This window comes from Canis lupus, chromosome 20 (genome assembly GCF_003254725.2).
Source record: "Canis lupus dingo isolate Sandy chromosome 20, ASM325472v2, whole genome shotgun sequence".
Classification (NCBI taxonomy): domain Eukaryota; kingdom Metazoa; phylum Chordata; class Mammalia; order Carnivora; family Canidae; genus Canis; species Canis lupus.
In genome coordinates this window covers 50,885,483-50,903,073 of record NC_064262.1, presented here as the reverse complement: position 1 = coordinate 50,903,073, position 17,591 = coordinate 50,885,483, and the positions used below count along the sequence as shown (strand labels likewise).

Below are 17,591 nucleotides of genomic sequence, written 5' to 3'. Positions count from 1 at the left end.
TTCCGACAGCGTAAACCGCTGCCCCACCCAGCTCACTCACCTCTGGCACCCTGGGAATTACCACTCTCTCCCCTCCCCCAAAGTGTCCACGATCTGTCCCCCCGCCCTGCGCCCACCCCCCACAAACGTACTGGACGCGCGACACTCCATCGCAGACTCAAAAATCAAAAGCCACCAGCTCTGTGATCATGCACAAGTCTTAATTTAATGGGTAAAAACATTAAGTTATCACACAACAATTTTTTTTCCACAAAGCTTAATAAATAGAATCTCTTTTTTTTAAACGCTGTACAAGAGACTGGAAAACAAGCTTCCAACAAAATATGAATGAACTGATACTACCCTTTTATTGATTTGAAACACTCCCCCCCTCCCCCATGCCTGAAAGCAGTGTGCACACTTGAGGTCTCTCTCTGGGTACAGCCAGCCAAGGTCGCCAGGTTCCAGGAGCCCTGGAAGCGATGACCTCACTCGGGCTGGGGCTTTAAATGCTCTGCCCTTGGGCGTTTGCAGCCCCAGCAATCTGAGGCGCAGAGAAAACTGAACCGTTTAGATGGCTGATGTCTGCAGGAGCCCTTCTCTGCTCAACACATCAAAAGGGGTGAGAAAAACAAATTGAGAAATACCCCTCAAACACACACACCCCGCAAATCAACACCAACAAGCCACAAACTGGTGCCCCTTCCCTTTCGACGGTGGGCAGGAGTGAAAGAAGAAAGTGTTTCTTCTCTCCTCTTTTAACATAGAACCTCGCTGGGTCCTGTTGCTGGAGGGGGTGGCCCCAGGTCACAGCAGTACCACAGTGTGCCCCTGCAGTATGTCCATGAGATCCTGAGCTCCTATCCCCTGTGCCAGCTCCAGGGGTGTGAGCCCCCTGGCATCCCTGTGATGGAGATCAGACTCAGTAGCCAGGAAGCTGACCACAGCTGTGTGGCCCTCTCGCACTGCCAGATGGATGGGGAGTGCCCCAGTGCCATCGGGAGCATTGACATCAGCACCATGCTCTACCAAAACTTTCAGAGTGTCCAGGAATCCAGTGCGTGCTGCATCATGGGCTGGAGTAGTGCCGGTGGCATCCTGGACATTGGGGCTGGCACCTTGCTTGAGGAGCTCCAAGGCAATGGTGGGGCTGCCAAACATCATGACCTGTGTGGGGGCACAGAGTAAGGGGCCTTCAAGGGAGAGGTTCCTTGAAAAGGAGTCACTGAAGAGAGGGGTCATGCAAGAATAGGGAACACTAGAGGTCTTCTCAAGAATGGGGAAGCCCCAGGGAACACAAGCTCTCAGACAGCTGTTTGATACCCCAGAGAAAGGTATCTCCTGGAAATAGGAACCCCCAAGAAACTGGTCATCACCTAAGGATAAGATGATCAACTAGGGAATAGCCTCTATGAAAAATTTCAGGGAACTTAAGACCCTCACCAAGGAATCAGACACTTGCCCCAACCCATACGGGAAATCATTAGGAAATATGACAACCCCCCCCCCCGGGGAAATAGACCTTATAGAATGAAAACTGCCCCCAAGGAACTTGCCTACTCAAGGTAAATAAGATGCCCAGAGAATTTGAAACCCCCTTCTCCAATTAATAGCTCCTCTCATATAATGAGGATGCTCCCAGGGTACTTGACTCCCTTAAGAAATGGGGTTCCGCTGTAAAATGGCCCCCAAGGAATAAGGACGCCCATGCCATCTGTAACTGTGCCCCCATCAGGACTTCCCTTAATATACCAGCAATCTGGGGGAAAAAAACCAACCCAGAAATTGAGATCTCCCCAAATAACTGGATACCTCTCAGAGAACTCTCCAGAAAATGGGGATCCCCTGGAAACATGAATCCTTCCTTCCAGTGATTGGATCCCCCCACAGAAGCTCCAAGAAACAAGAGCCATCCCTATGAAACCAGGACCCAAGGAAGCTGAACTCACACCACGGAATAAGAACCTCCCCCGAGAAACTGAATCCTCCGCACCCAGAGAATAAGAAATCGTCCAGAGAAGATGCAAAGTCCTCCCCTCCCCCAACCTAACCCATCCACCCCCCACCCATGAATACGGACATCAGGGAGCAACACCTACCCAGGAAAAAAAGGACCGGATCCCCAGTCTGCCACCACGACGGGCGGCCCGGAGACCTAAGGGAAAGGGTGTGGGGTCCCCGCCCCGCCCTCGCCCCGGGCCGGCCGGGCCTCACCTGCAGCGCCGTCTTGCCGAAGCGGTTCAGGGCGTCGGGGTGCACCAGCTCGCGGTGCAGAAGGCGGCGCACCTCCTGCACGTCGCCTCGGGCCGCGGCCCCGCTCAGCCGGTCGCCGGCGCGGACCTCCTCCAGCAGCATGTCGACACTGGCAGCCTGCAAAGCCCCCCGCCCCACCCCGGCGCGGTCAACGCGGGGAAGACGCCGGCCCGAAGATCCCCTCCGAGGCGCACCTGGCCTGTGCGAGGCTCCCCGCCCGGCTCCCAGTCTGCACTCGGGCGCGACCCCCGCCCTCCCCGGGCTCCTCCCCCTGCCGGCCAGCGGGTCCCCGGGGGCTGGGAGCCCGGCCCAACCCTCCGCCGCCCGCCCGGGCCGGCGCCCGCCCCTTGGGGGCCGGGTCTCCCCCCAACTCACCCTCCCTCCTCCTCGACGGGCGGGGTCTGTTCTGAGCCTGCTACGCCGTCGCCGCCGAGCCGGCCGCCAGGGGGCGGAGCCAGCGCGCGCGAGGCCCCGCCCCGAACGCTGCAGATTTGTTTTCTTACGAACTCGCTACACTGTAGCCCAGCAGCACTGCCCCGCGCGCGACCCGGCGGCGCCCCGCCCACCCGGGCAGCGCAGCCAATGGCCACGCGTCGCCGGGGGAGCTCGGCCCTCCGGCATGGGCGGCGCCGCTCCTGATTGGCCGAGCCGCCGGCGACCGGTGGACCGCCGGCAATGGCGGGGTTTTCGGTTTTCAAACTCGCCAGGCGGGCGGGAAAGGGAGCCGGTTTAACTGACCCGCGGGAGAAAGGTCAGGGGCAGGGTAACGCGGGCTGCTCCCGAGCCTCGGCACCTCTGGGAGGAAGGGAGGCAGGGCTGGGGCAGCTCGGGCCGGGGTTTCACCATCCGGTCACGCGATAAGGATTTATTAGCCCTTTGGGCACAGCGCATTATTTCATTCGCTCCCCCACCGCGTGCTGGAAGCCTTCCGGGCGCTGGGGCGCGCACATAAGGGCAACTGCGTAATTTTAGGTAGGGTTAAGCGCCGTCGAGAAAATAAAACGGGGTGGGGGGCGGTTGGGGTGGGTGAGAAAGAATCACGGTCTGGCTCAGACTGAACCAAACCTGGCACTTGCCAGGGCGAGGACAAAACTCGCCGCTGCAAGCTGCAGCCGCCACGTGGACGAGCCTGGGAGGCGAGAGGCGAGGTCCGAGGCGGCTCTTACAGGTGCCTGCATTCACTTAGCGAGCACCCTCTGTGTACTAGGCGCCGAACTGGAGAGCGAGGCAGCCCGGTGGCTCCCGCTGCAGGACCCCCCCCCCCCCCATCATTTGGGTTGGGAGAAGACAGAAATTAAATCTTTGCGGAGCGGTAAACGCTCCGAAGGTGATAAAACAGGTAAGCGAAAGTCTCTTGGGAAAGGAAGGCCGTTGAAATAGGGAGGTCAGGCAGGGCCTCCCCGAGGAGGTGACATGTGCGACTTGCAGGTGAGGGAAGGAGCCATGTGACTATCTGGGGGAAAGCACGCCAGGTGAAGGGTGTTATGGATGCAGTGGCCCAGGAGCAGAAGCGCTGAGGACTGGGACCCCTGGGTGGCTCAGCGGTTGAGCATCTGCCTTTGGCTCAGGGCAGGATCCCGGATTCCCGGGATCAAGTCCCACATCAGGCTCTTTACATGGAGTTTGCTTCTTCCTCTGCATGTGTCTCTGCCCCTCTCTCTCTCTGTGTCTCTCATGAATAAATAAATAAACTTTTTTAGAAAAAGCAAGCCCTGAGGACTAAATGGGGAGAGTGGGAGGAGGTGAGGACCGGTAAGTGGAGGGAGGGGTAGTGCACATCAGGCTTGTGGACCGCAATAAGCCACTAGCCCTTGAGTTTTTAGTTTTAACACGGGAGCCCTGGGAGGGATCTGAGAGAGCCAAGACCTAGGACTTAGCAGTTAAGAGGCGCCCTCTGGCTGCTGCAAGGGGAACTGATGGTGTGAGAGCCCGGTTGGAGCCGGTTGGGCCTGGGGCCCAAGGAGCAAGGGGGAGAGGGGCAACTGCACTGCCACAGACCAGCCAGGACTAGGGCTGAGAAATGGATATGCATTGCCCACTCCTGTCCCAGCACTTCAGGGGTGTCCCTGGCATCCCCAGTCCCCAGCCAAGAATATACACAGCAGCTAGATTCATTCTTTTTAATACCATCCTAAAACTCCAGGTGGGCCAGCATGGCCTCTGGGCTCAGTAGCTGTGAAGGAGAGGCCCCAATACCCCTAAGGCAGGTCACTGCAAGAAGGCACTCATGAGGGGGGCTTTGAGGCCCTCCTCTATTTCTTCATATAAAACTGTAGGAGGGAGGAGCCCCGAGGCAAGAGGGAGGTGGGGGAGGCAGGCCAGTTCCTCCCAGCCTGTGGATTGAGGGAAAGGCAGGGAGGAAGCCAGGAGCAGAAACTGCTAAGTCGGGGGCCTTCCCTCACACACATCCCCCATCTTCCTCCCTCTCAAGTCGACTGCCCAGCCCAGGGAGAGGGAAGGCCCCATGTCCAAGTCCCCACCTCTTCTCTCTCCTAGCTGGTACGAAGTTGATAATCTGCCAGGAAACAAGGAGCAGAGACCATCTCAGAGTTGGGGAAAGAGAAGAGAGGGGAACCTACCCCCCCCCATTTAATCCATCCCCACCCTAGTGCTCATGATCAACCCCATGGGTACATAACAAGGCTAAGAATGGGGTTCAACACAGGGATAGTAACCATAGCAACAAGCAGCTCCTTTCTGGGTACAGATTGAGTGCTGTGCGTTCAGTCCCTTGTCCAAACTCTATCAGTACCTTAGAACTGGCAACTGCCCCCATTTTGAAGATGGGCAAACTGAAGCCCAGCTGGCATGGTGATAAAGACAGGGTAGGCCTGAGGCCAGGCCTGCTGAATATGGGTGCCCTCCAAGCCAGAGTGTGATCAAAGCCCCGAGACCATCCTCTTGATTTCCTTGACCCCACCGTCTGCCTTACCGCCACTTTGGGTGATATAGCGAACCCATGGCAGGGCCTGGTAACCGCTTTTCTCAATGATCTTCATGTATCGGACCTGAAAGGGAATGAAGAGAGGTGGCCCAGGTTGTGGAGAGAGACTGGCTGTGGTGAGAGAACCATATGTAACACAATTGATGGGGGAGGGAATAGGATGACACAGTCTGTGAATAATGAGGTGATGGGTTGGGGCAAAGGCATGACATGGGCTGTGGGAAGAGGGGAGCAGGGAGACAGTCCAGGACGCTGGGAAAGAGATGGCACAGTGTAAGGGAATAGACACAACGTGGTTTTGGGGAAACAAGTGGCACAAGCCGGCTACAGAGGAGAGGTCACCCAGGCCAGGAAGCAGAAGTGACCCAAGCCAAGGGACAAGAGAATGGGAAAGCCACTGAGGCCAAAGAGAGAAGACACCGGCTCGCTACACTCACCTGGATCCCAGAGACGGTGAAATAGGGGATCTCAAACTTGACCCCAATCGGGGGCCGGCCCTCCACCTCCTCCTTCTCCACGCTGGGGAGGCCAAAGTGGGCACGCATCAGGTACTCCTTGCCCCCCTGAGGGCACATGGGCGCATCAGACACACCAAAGGCCTCTGTGTGCCCCAGACCATCCTCACGGCAGCCCCCAGTGCCGGCTCTGTTCCTTGACCATTTCAGACCAGAAATGAAAGGCTCATGGCTGAGACACAGCTGAAGCTTCTATCTATAAAGCCTGCTCTGAGAGCTTCTAATGGTCATCCCCCACTTTCCAGGCCCTGATGGACCCTCCCAGATTACAAGGACTGACCAAATCCTGCAGCAAGCAGCCCAAGGAAGAGTGGTCCTATTTCACAGATGGCAGACAGAGGCTCCATGAAGGGAAGTGGGTTTCCCAAGGCTGTCTAGCTCACAGAGGAAAGGGTGGAGAACCTGAACCCCAGGACTGGTTTCCTTAAGACCTGGGAGGCGGGGCGCTTAACCACCATGCTGGCCTGCTTTCCAGCCTTATTACCCTCAAAAGATAACCCTGTGCACACACACAGGTCTCTGATTTATTCTCTGCCTTGCTTGCAAGCCACAGGGGCAGGTCCCTCAGATCCCACACCCATCCCTGTACTCACCGGGAAAGACTTAATACTCCAAATAACGACATTCTTTTCCGGCACGTACTTGGCACTGCCTACACTGGTCTTGAAGCGAGGGGAGTCGGCATCGCTGGGGACGGGCACAGATATCTCCACACCATTGGCCACTGACTGCTTCTTAAACTGCCCCTTGGCCTGTTAGTGGAGAGGGTATGGGGTGTGAAGAATTCACTCTTGCATTCTGCAAATATTCAGCAACCTGAAGTGGGAACGGTCATCCTGCCCATTTTACAGAAGAGGAAATGGAGACCACAGGGACGCTGAGGCATTTGCCTGGAGATGCACAGCCAACAGGTGGCCGGGCTGGGGGGTCACACCCACAGGAGACTTCAGAGGCTCTGTTCTTAGTGACTTTCCTTTTGGAAAGCATCCTACGCCTTTGCCTGGCCCAAAGTGCCAACACTGCCCATCACAGAGGAGTTTTTATTTGATAATGGGCATTTAATGACCCCCTACGGGAGGCCTGGGTGGCTCAGCAGTTGACTGCCTGCCTTTGGCCCAGGGCATGATCCTGGAGTCCCAGGATCGAGTCCCACATCGGGCTCCCTGCGTGGAGCCTGCTTCTCCCTCTGCCTGTGTCTCTGCCTCTGTCTGTGTCTCTCATAAATAAATAAAATCTTTAAAAAAAAAAAAAAAAAAAAAGCCCCTAACGTGCTGGGCCCTGAGCCAACTACTTGGCCCTCTCACTAATTCCCCATCCCTAAGGTCCATTTTACAGATGAGGAGACTGAGGCACTTTGTGCGAGACAGTAAGCTGGTACCTGGCACAGCAGGGACTTGAGTCGAATTTGTGTTGTCAACCATCGCTGGCCTTCCTTACAAATAAATGAACAAGTTACCTTATCTGTATCTAGCACATGACACGAGACAAACTTTGAACACAGGGATTTTAAGTGTTCTATGTGCTAGCATTATGATTACTACTACTGATGAATTTGGGGAGGGATATCTGAGAGGTGGGATCGGGGCAGAGGACCTAGAAATAAACCAGAAGGGATATTCTTTCCGGGAAGCACCAGTATTAACAGCCCCTTCCCCTTTTCCCTGCGCACAGCGATGGGGACATTGAGGGGTGTCAAGACCCTGCCTGGTGACCATTCACCCTGCAGTCCAACTTCCCTGACACCCCAAAACCAGGGAACAAGGTCAAATATAAAAACACAGACTCTTGGGGCACCTGGGTGGCTCAGTGGGTTAAGCATCTGCCTTTGTCTCAGGTCATGAGCCTGGGGTCCTGGGATGGAACCCGTGTCAGGCTCCTTGCTCAGCAGGCTCCTTCTCCCTGTGTAGCCACCTCCACCCCAAGCTCAGTCTCTCACTCTCTATCTCAAATAAAATCTTTAAAAAATAAAAATACATAATAAAAACACAGACTCTTGAGCCAAGCAGACCTAAGTTCAAAGTAGCTTCCTGCCCTTGCTAGATGGTGGCATCTTCATCCCTCCAAACCTCACCTTACCCATCTGTAAAAGAGGGCTCACTCTAAGTTGTGTAGGAGCTCTTTGGGACACTGGGAGACATGCACAGAGCTGTTCATGGCAACAACTAGAGGAGCCAAGAATTAGGACAACTCCCGCAGGAGAAGGGATAGTTGGAAAAGATCCCCATGGTGGAATATTCTACAGCTATAAAAAGGGCCATAGGTACAGTTCCTGTGACTTGTGTTCAAGTCAGTCTTACACAGGGACGCCTGGGTGGCTCAGAGGTTGAGCATCTGCCTTTGGCTTAGGTCGTGATCCCAGGGTCCTGGGATCGAGTCCCAGATCCAGCTCCCTGTGAGGAGCTTGCTTCTCCCTCTGCCTATGTCTCTGCCTCTCTCTGTGTGTTTCTCATGAATAAATAAAATCTTTGAAAAAAAATCAATCTTACACAAAGCAAGTCAGTTCACTGATAGGATCGGAAACCAGCAGAACAAAATATTTATGGTAAAAATGTGGGTGGCAGGGCGCCTGGCTGGCTCAGTCAGTGGTGCGTGCAACTCTTGATCTTGGGATTGTGAGATTGAGCCCCATAATGGGTGTAAAGATTGCTTAAAAATAAAACTTAAAGATAAAAATAAAAAGTGAGGGATGCCTGGGTGGCTCAGCAGTTGAGCGTCTGCCTTTGGCTCATGGTGTGATCCTGGGATCGGGATCAAGTCCCACATTGGGATCCCTGCTGGGAGGCTGCTTCTCCCTCTGTCTGTGTCTCTGCCTTTCTCTGTGGGTCTATCATGAATAAATAAATAAAATCTTTAAAGATTAAAAAATAAAAAGATCTTTTAAAAAATATGGATGGCACAATTATAAAGAAAGGCAAAGAAATTATTTACATAAAATTGAAGATCATGATTACCTCTGGGGAAGGGGTGAGCAATAATTGGGGGAGGGCCATGTGGGGGCTCAGAGTCTGTGGTCAAGCACATTTGAATATGCTGAGTACTTTCTTTTTTTTTTTTTTTTTAATTTTATTTATTTATGATAGTCACACAGAGAGAGAGAGAGGCAGAGACACAGGCAGAGGGAGATGCAGGCTCCATGCACCAGGAGCCCGACATGGGATTCGATCCCGGGTCTCCAGGATCACGCCCTGGGCCAAAGGCAGGCGCCAAACCGCTGCGCCACCCAGGGATCCCTGCTGAGTACTTTCTTTAAACCACATAAATATTATGTATGTATATATATAATTTGATATGAAAGTAGATAAGTAGGGATGCCTGGGTGGCTCAGCAGTTGAACGTCTGCCTTTGGCTCAGGGTGTGATCCTGGGATCCGGGATGGAGTCCCACATTGGGCTCCCTGCAAGGAGCCTGCTTCTCCCTCTGACTATGTCTCTGCCTCTCTCTGTGTGTCTCTCAGGAATAAATAAATAAAATCTTTTTTAAATAAAAGAAAGTTAATAGGTAAAACATGTCAGTTGGTGTTAAGTCATAGGGGAAAAAATAGAGCAGAGAGGGAGGTGGGGAATGATAAGGGGTTGCAATTTTAAATAGGGAAATCAGGAAAGGACTCTCAGGAGGTGACATTTAGCTAAAAAGCTGAAGGGGATGAGGGAAGGAGCCATGTGGGGTACCTGGGACAAGGAGGTGGTATGATCCAAAGAAAGGGAATAGCCAGTGCAAAGGTCCTGAGGTATGACCTTGCTTGGTGTGAATAGAGAAAGCCGATATAGCTGAAATGGAGTGAGGGAGGAAGACAGAGGAAAGAGGTAAAGATAGGGAGGTGAGAGGCACCTGGGTGGCTCAGTGGTTAAGCACATACCTTCAGCTCAGATCAAGTTCTGCATAGGCTCCCCTCGAAGAGCCTGCTTCTCCCTCTGCCTATGTCTCTGCCTCTCTCTGTCTCTCATAAATCAATCAATCAATCAATCAATCAATCAAATCTTAAAAAAAAAAAAAAGGTAGGGAGGTGACAGGGAAGACTGTCACGGGGCCTTGTGGGCTGCCAGGACTTTGGCTTTTACTCTCAGTGAAGTGGGAGCCATGGAAAGTTCCAGGCAGAAGAGAGACACAGCCAGACTGATGCTCATAGGTGCCCTGTAAAGGAATAGACAGTTGGCAGCGGTGTGGGTAAAGGCAGGAGCTGGGAGACCAGGGCATATGCAGTGGAGGGAGTGTGAAGTGGGCAGATTAGGGATCTACCTTGCTGAAGGTTTGTCTGTCTCTCCAGCTGGCCTCAAGCTCCTTGAGGACAGCATATCTTTTATTTCTTCCCTCCTGTCCCTTAGTTCCCTTACAAGGTAAGAGGCTCAGTTAAAATCATAATAGGGACAGCTAATACTTTGTCCATCATTTAGACAGTATTGAGAACCTGCTATGTGTCTGCTGTGTGGAAAAGAAATCCACACAGGAGAGAAGTAGTTGTGATGGTCAGTAGAGCAGAGACCAGAGGGGGCGGGAGAGGGTGGGAGTCCAGGCTGTGAGCCTGCTGCTGGAAAAGCAACTCAGGTAGAAGGAACAGCCAGTGCAATGCCCCTTCAGGGAACTGTGCCTGACGTGCGTGAGAACAACCGGGGAGACCAGCGTGGCTGGAGGGCGATGGGGAGCCAGGGAGGACGTGAGAGCTGGCAGATCAAGCGCTGAGTGTTGCTCCCCTGGGCCTACCTTGACCATGATCTCCACGCGGCTGTGGGAGAATTTCTCAATGACGGACTCAATCCAGATCAATGGCTTGACCTGCAGACAGCAGAAGAGGAAGTTCTTGGAGGTTCTGGGGGTCGGCCTTCGCCCCTTGCAGTGGGGCTTTACCCTGCTTCACCTGGGTGCTCAGACGGTAGGACATGAGCTCGAAGTCGCCGTCGGGCGGGATGAAGGAGATAGTGCGGTCATTGTCAAAGCGAGAGAGCCGCACGCACTGGTGGAATTTCACGTCCTCCAGCTCCACGGACTTGTTCTTGCTCCCTGAAACTCGGAGCCGAGTGGGTGGGTGACCCTGGAGGCCTGGGATAGGGTCTCTAGCCCCGCCTTTCCCGCCTCCCAGGCACTGTTACCTGCATCGCACAGGTAAGGAGACTGAGTCCCAGGAAGGATGAGGAGCAGGCCTAGGGCCGCCCAGCCGGCCAGGGGCAGAGCTAGGATCTGAACTCAGGGAATCTGGCTCTTGCTGCCAGGTTTTTAAATGTGATGCTATTCCGCCTCCTACGCCCACTGGAATGTCAGCTCCACGGGGACAGAGATTTGCCTCCCCCCTCCCGGTGCGTGGACCAGGCACCCAACAATGAAGCCCTGTGGGCGCCGCGGAGCCAGCAGCTGCAGCACCGGCCAGGACCAGCAGAGGGCGCTCCAGTGCCGAGTGGAAAACCGGCTGGCATTCTCTGGGTCCCCAGGAGGGGCAGGGTGGGCTCCCTCGTGCATCCCCCTCCAGATGCTTACGGCCAGTGAGCTCAAACAGGACGCGGTCGTTGAGGCCAAGCCGCAGCTCTGGCATTCCCGACAGAAACACCTTGAGCTTGATGGTGCCCACGATCTCGCTCAGAAGGACGCTGCCATTGGCATTGACCTGAAAATGCACATATGGGGGGGAGGGGTGTCAAGGAGCATCATCGGGCCTCCTCTCCTGCCCCCCAGGCCACGGAAGGAGTGCGGGCTCACCAGCAGGTTGACAGACTCTATGACATCGATGAAGACCTCATTCTTCTTGTACTTGAGGCCCTCAGAGCGCCAGGACACGGCATTGGTGACAGTGGGTGGCACCCGGGATTTGCCAGTCACCAGCTTGTTGCCCTGCTGCGTGATGTACCTGTCAGGAGGGTGGGGGTGACTAGCAGCTGGACCCAGGGACACTCCCCTCTCCTCTCCCCCCCCCCCCAAGTTCCTTCCATCAGTGGCTCACCCTGGGGCTGCCCCCAGGGCCCACTCACTCTTGCAGGATCTTGCTGTCCGTGGTCTGTGGGAAGCCAAAGTCCATGAGCTCATCCAGCAGCTCGTAGACGATGACGAAGTTGTCTCGGATGCTCTCCTCCTCCAGCTCCTTGAAGTACTCAGAGAAAACCTGGGGGTGCAGGGAAACACACACCAGTAGAGGCGTGGCTGTGGTACAGCCATACGACGGGCTGGGGCCCCACTCAGCCAGCCAGCAATCCACCAAGCAACTATTGAGTGCCTACTATCTACCAAACGCTGGGACATTAATGGTGAGCACAACCAACAGTGTCCGTGGTCTCATGGAACAGTCTAGTGGGGGAAATGGACCGGTAATGGGACCAAGAGAAATACAACATGTAGAGTGTGAAAATGAGGAAACCACAAAGTAGGAAGCCAGAGGCAGGGAGGTCCAGGAAGCCTTCCTGGAGGAGGGATTAGAAGGGCTTAGAGACTTTTTCTTTTCGTTTCTTTTCTTTCCTGTGGACCACGGAATGCTGTGTATCTGGTGCTGTTTACAGAAGGGTTTTAATGCATAAAATATATGAGATGGCCAAGGAAATCTGTTATACAGAAATACGTCTAAGTTCGTGGAACCCCTGAATTCACAGGGCTTTAAGGGTTTGGGTCCCCAAGTTCAGAGCCTCTGGGAGTTTTGTAGGCTAAACCACAGCAGAGAACCTATCAGTCATCTGACAGTTTGAGAAACCCTCCATCCTTCATTCTGCTCCGGCCCCACTGGCCTGCCTTCCGTTCTCACCTCTTTGCATATGCCGTCCCCTATGCCTGGGACAATCTTCTCACAATGGACTCCTTGTCATTCAGGCCTCAGCTCAAATGTCACCTCCCCAGTGAAGCCACTACATCCCTCCTCCCCTCTGAGTATCACAGTGAGACTAGCACCCTAGTCACTGGTTCTCATGATGTCCTGTTCAATCTCCTTCATGCCCTTTAACTCCTCGGGACAGGCAGGGACTGCACCTGCCTTGTGCATAGCTGTGTCCCCTCTTCGCCTGGCAGGAGACAAATCAATACATATTCCTTGTTTGTTGTAAAGTATTTACTGAGCACTTTCTCGGTCACTGAGAATGCAATTTAGCAAGCACTCAAATTATTATAAGATTCTCTAGCCGTGCTAACGCTAACACCACCACCAAACCTTTACTGAGCACTCACTGTGTACTAAGCCCCTGTTTGAAGCACTCATAAATATGAATTTGACTAATTTGTACAACACCCCAAGGTGGGACTTGTTGTAACCCTCAGTTTAGACACTGAGAGAAGTGACTTGCTCAAGGTCACACAGCCAGGAAGAGTAGGGGGCTGGGACTGCAACCCAGTATTCTCTGGCCCAGGATTGAGCAGTGCACCCTCTTGAAGACCTGCTTGGTCCTTGCCCTATAGGGAGAGATGATCCCTTAGCAGCTAATGAGAACACAGAGATGGAGTTTCAATGGAGGTCAGGGGAAGCTTCCTAGGAGAGATGGATCCTGAAAGAGAAGAGCAAATGGGGTGGAGGGGGGTGGACAGACAAACCAGCTGGCCAACGGGAAGCCAGAACCTACCTCCACCGTCTTGTAGAGGAAGGAGTACACGAGGGAGGCGTTGGCATTCTTCAGCGTGGTAGCCACCACTATGTGCAGCAAAGTTAAGGAAAAGGTGCCGTTTTGGAGGTCTCAAATGGAGCCCAGATCCTAAATCCTCTGGCTGTCCCCCCACCCTCACCTCATTTCTGTCCATCCCCTCCACCCCAACCCGAGCCCCTGATGTGCTGTGCAACTTCTGCCCTCAGTCTACTCTCTCTGGGCCCAAGCTGCTACCACCCCAGGCCTCCAGGATCCCAGCTGGGGGCTGGATACAGTAGAGGTTGCTATGTTTGATCCACAGAAAATGCACCCGGCCATGGCTCAGTAGGGGGGCCAGGGCGCCCTCCTCTTCCCGCTGCATGAGCAGAGGCATGAAGTGCTCAATCTCACTCATGGCCACGTCGCCCTTGTAGTTGCGGCTGATTAGGGGCTAAGGGTGAGCAGAGAAGGCCTGGTCACGGCTGGAATCCGGGACCCTTCATCCAGGGGCGTCAGAGGGCCTGGTTCTGACTCTACTCCCTGGCTGACAGGCAAGGGCAAGACTCTGCTGCTCTCTGCCTCAGTTTCCTCCTCTGTAAAACGGGTGTGTGACCAGGGCAACGTATCCAGGGTCCTCACTGAGGACCAGGCCGCGTCCTACCAAAGACTGGGTGTTTGCTAACTGATTATGTCCTCACTACAACCTGTGGGGCGGGCACCAGCACTATCTTCATTTGAAAGCTGGAGAAAGGCAGGTGTGAACCAGGTCTCTAAGAGGTGCGGAAATCAGGGGATGGGGAGGGGAGAGGAGGGGGAAGGAGGCAAAAAAAAAAAAAAAAAAAAAGATTATAGAAAGAGAGATCATACATCGCACAGAGCCGCCGGCTGGCAGGCAGTGAGCCCTGGATGCTAACAGTACTACCTCCTAGGGTGGTTTAGTCCAGGGCTGAGAACCAGGACCTCGCAGAGCCCGTCCTCAAGCACTTGAGCTTTCACCACCACCCTGGTTTTTTATTTATATATATTTTTAAGGATTTTATTTATTTATTAATGAGAGACAGAGAGAGAGAGAGAGAGGCAGAGACACAGGCGGAGGGAGAAGCAGGCTCCATGCAGGGAGCCCGACGCGGGACTCGATCTCGGGTCTCCAGGATCACGCCCTGGGCTGAAGGCAGGCACCAAACCGCTGAGCCTCCCAGGGGTCCCCAACCACCGTGGTTTTTTATATGAAATGACAAGGCGCTTGAGAGGGGACTTCAGGAGGGGACAAGGCAGCCCCAAACGGGAACGAGGGTCTCCCGCCCCTGCCGTCTTCCCCAAATATTAATCATGTGGATGATGAGGGTGATAAAAATCCTTTCAACCGACCGACCGACCGAACCCCTAATGTTTGCAGCGGGGCTACAGGGCCAAGCAGTCGACGCTCAGCGAGTTGCAGTCACTCCCAGCGGGTGGGGACCTCGTTCTCCCCATTTTTCCGGACAGGGAAACTGAGGCTCCGAGAGGCAAAGGCCCTGCCCGCGCGCGGCGCGCTGAGGGGCAACAGGGGAGGTGGGCTTCGAGCCGGGACTTCCCGGGATTGGGGGAGGGGTGTTCCCACGCTCCCGGGGCTTTCTGGAGCCCCCCCGCCCGCGAGGAGGGGCCGCCCCCGGGCGCAGGGGCGCGCGGCCTCACCTGTCCTGCCCCCGACACCCCCCGCGCCCGGCCCACCTTGCCCTTGACGTCGAGGATGAAGACAGCCGAGGCGGACATGGTAGCGGCCGGCGGACCCGGGAGGCGGGGAGCGAGCGCCGGGAGGCGACGGCGGCGCTGCTTCCTTCTTCCTGCGGAAGCGCCCGCGCGCAGGTGAGCGCCCAGGTGAGAGCGTCTTAAAGGGGAGGCGCGCAGGTGAGCGGCGCTGTCGGCCGACGCGAGGACTGCAGCAGGGCGGGGCTCCGGAGGGGCCAGCTGCCCCGCCTCACTTTCCCTCTGCTCCCGGGAGTGCGGATGGGAGGAGTCTCCAGGCCGACCAACCACCCATTGGTCCACCCAGCCAGCAGCCAGCCAGCCTTCGACCCACTCACCCCCACCCATTCATCCCCCCACCCATCACCCATCTCCATTTATGCACCCACCCACCCAGCAGTCCCTCCACGCACCTGACCGTCCATTCGTCCACCCACTCAGCCCCCACCCATTCACCCACCCACTGACCCATCCTTCCCCATCCATCCACCCATTCATTCACTCATCTTGTTTTTCTTCTGTCTCTCCCACATGCACGTCAGCCCCAGTGGAGGATTTTGCCCTGTTCGTATCTGTGTCCCCAGGGCCCCACGCTGGGCACTCAATAATATTTCCAGGCCCGTGGGGAGGAGAGGGAAAAGAATAAATTTGTCCAAACCATGCATGCATGCATTCATTCATTCATTCAATAACTATTTACTAATTAATTTATTCTTTCACTCAGACATTTTCTGACTAGTAAATTTTTTTAATGACGAACTGTGGGTAGCACTCTGAGCAGAACAAACGTCGCTGCTTTTATTCTTATTCCTAATGTTATTCTTATTCGTTCCAAAAGTACTTATAAGCGCCTATTATGTGACACTAAGATGTTGACAAAATAAATAGTCATTGTGACTATATTATAATGTTATTATTCACTCAACAAACATTTATTGAGCATCTTCTGTGTGTTGGACTGAGCATACGGAAGCGACTTTCGTTATGGTAATGCTGCTGCTGATGAGTCACGCAGTGGATGAATATTTATTGAGCGCCCTCTGTGACACTATGGGTGGCAAATAGACAAAGCCACTCCACTGGCTCTCTTTGAGCGAGGGTGAGAGGCACACAACATAAAAACCCCAAAACGAGATGATCTCTGATCATGATGGGAGATCTTCTTGATCATCTTCATCATGATCATCTCTGATCAAGAAGGCGAGGGAACTGTTGGCAGGGTTTGAGGAAGGGGGGGCTGTGAGATCTCAATGGGAAGTCAGGGGAGGGACTGACATTTGCAAATTTCCCACCATGACCTTATGGGCTGGAAGAGAGTCCTCATGCAGAGCCTAGCATAAAGCGGGTACTAATAGTGTTTTTGTTGTTGTTGTTTATATGTGCTGGTAAAGCACAAGGCCTCCGGAGCCAGCTGCTTGGGCTCAAGTCCTGGCTCTGCCACCAGTCAGCTGGGTGACCTCAGGCACCTGTCCTCTCCTCCCTGAATTCTTGTCTGCACATCTGCGAGATAGAAATAACTTCCCTCGTTAGATTATCATGCAGATGCTTGAGTTACTACCCCCAACGCGACTCTCAGAACAGACCCGGGGTGTAGCCAACAATCAATATTATTATTAGGGGGCATGTGGGGGGGCTCAGCCAGTTAAGCATCTGCCTTTGGCTCAGGTCTTGATCCTGGGGTCCTGTTCTGTGGGGAGCCTGCTTCTCTCTCTCCCTCTGCAACCCCCACCCCTACTCTTGCTTTCTCTTGAATAACTAAAATCTTTTCAAAAATAATATTATTATGATTTGCTATCATTGCTATTATTATTTACTGTGTAGCAGTTTAGAACACAGGGTGGCCGCTTTGAATCCTGACTCCACTATTGGCTCTGAGACATTCGGCTAGTGTTTGCACCTTTGGTGCCTCAGTCTCCCCTCCTGTTAAATGGTCGTAAGAGTCTCGGTGCCACCTTCTCAGGCTCCACTCGCTGGCCTACTGGGCAGGCCTGGATGCCTGGCCTGGCACCCGTGCTCCTTGCACATCAGCTATTACAGACCCGCTAACTGTCAGCCCTCCTGGCGGGATGAGCAGGGGAAGGAAAGGAGCACTCCCTTCCTGCCTGACTGGAACTGATCCTGCTTAAGAGAGGGAGAGGCTCAAAGGGCCGGGGGTGGGGGGGGTGGGGGGATGGGGGGGGTGGACACTCAGCTCTCCCAGGCCTCATACTTCCTTCTACAAACCCAGCCCCACACTCTGTCAGCCTCTGGGGATGGGGAGGGCGTCCCCACAGGGACTGAGGGAGGGAGGCGAGGGTGGCAGCTGCTATCAGAACTACCCACTCCCCTCCTCGCTGGCATCTAATGGGGATAATATCACAGCAAAGAAAGCAGAAATGCACTCCTTGAGCATGTCTCACCCGATACTCCTTTCTGTCTTCAATTTTTTTTTCAAGTTAGTTATTATTATTATTATTATTTTTTTTTTTTTGCTGTTCAACTCTGGTCTACTTATCTTTGGTGTTCCTGAGAATTCAGGACCCGAGGGGAAAACATTTCATGTCTTCCTACCTTGGAAAAAGCAGAGGCACAGAAAGGTGAAGCCATTCGCCTGGGGTTGCACAGCTGGGAGGCGGCTGGGCCAGAATTTGAACCTGAGTCCTCATGTTCAAGAGT

The 17,591-nt window shown here is 54.1% G+C and overlaps 2 protein-coding genes across 4 annotated transcripts; both read right to left on the bottom strand.

The window, feature by feature from the left end:
* Window positions 1-183: 183 nt before the first annotated feature.
* On the bottom strand, window positions 184-2,757 carry CDKN2D (cyclin dependent kinase inhibitor 2D). 2 transcript variants are annotated; one of them, XM_025457514.3, is made up of 3 exons: window positions 2,608-2,757; window positions 2,194-2,349; window positions 184-1,146 (listed from the first exon to the last, which is right to left on the bottom strand). In XM_025457514.3, exons 2-3 carry the CDS (start codon window positions 2,332-2,334, stop codon window positions 787-789), a joined length of 501 nt encoding a protein of 166 aa, XP_025313299.3. In that variant the 5' UTR covers window positions 2,335-2,349; window positions 2,608-2,757; the 3' UTR covers window positions 184-786. The 2 variants fall into 2 exon arrangements, with proteins under 2 accessions (XP_025313299.3, XP_025313300.3); XM_025457515.3 differs by lacking the exon at window positions 2,608-2,757 and having other exon boundaries at window positions 2,194-2,565.
* Window positions 2,758-4,338: 1,581 nt separating this feature from the next.
* On the bottom strand, window positions 4,339-15,074 carry AP1M2 (adaptor related protein complex 1 subunit mu 2). 2 transcript variants are annotated; one of them, XM_025457516.3, is made up of 12 exons: window positions 14,922-15,074; window positions 13,506-13,662; window positions 13,212-13,279; window positions 11,646-11,776; window positions 11,377-11,524; window positions 11,158-11,284; window positions 10,544-10,692; window positions 10,390-10,461; window positions 6,285-6,443; window positions 5,614-5,739; window positions 5,165-5,240; window positions 4,339-4,747 (listed from the first exon to the last, which is right to left on the bottom strand). In XM_025457516.3, exons 1-12 carry the CDS (start codon window positions 14,961-14,963, stop codon window positions 4,725-4,727), a joined length of 1,278 nt encoding a protein of 425 aa, XP_025313301.1. In that variant the 5' UTR covers window positions 14,964-15,074; the 3' UTR covers window positions 4,339-4,724. The 2 variants fall into 2 exon arrangements, with proteins under 2 accessions (XP_025313301.1, XP_025313302.1); XM_025457517.3 differs by having other exon boundaries at window positions 10,544-10,686; window positions 14,922-15,073.
* Between the last annotated feature and the right edge of the window lie 2,517 nt (window positions 15,075-17,591).

Excerpts from the sequence above, each read along its gene's own strand:
- AP1M2 (XM_025457516.3), bottom strand. The coding sequence starts at position 14,963 with ATGTCCGCCTCGGCTGTCTTCATCCTCGACGTCAAGGGCAAG. Across the intron at positions 10,693-11,157 it reads CCTGTTTGAGCTCACTGGCC|TTTCAGGGAGCAAGAACAAG; the intron begins GTAAGCATCTGG and ends CTCGGCTCCGAG. Across the intron at positions 5,241-5,613 it reads TCACCGTCTCTGGGATCCAG|GTCCGATACATGAAGATCAT; the intron begins GTGAGTGTAGCG and ends ATTCCCTTTCAG.
- CDKN2D (XM_025457514.3), bottom strand. The coding sequence starts at position 2,334 with ATGCTGCTGGAGGAGGTCCGCGCCGGCGACCGGCTGAGCGGGGCCGCG. Across the intron at positions 1,147-2,193 it reads TCGGCAAGACGGCGCTGCAG|GTCATGATGTTTGGCAGCCC; the intron begins GTGAGGCCCGGC and ends GCCCCCACACAG.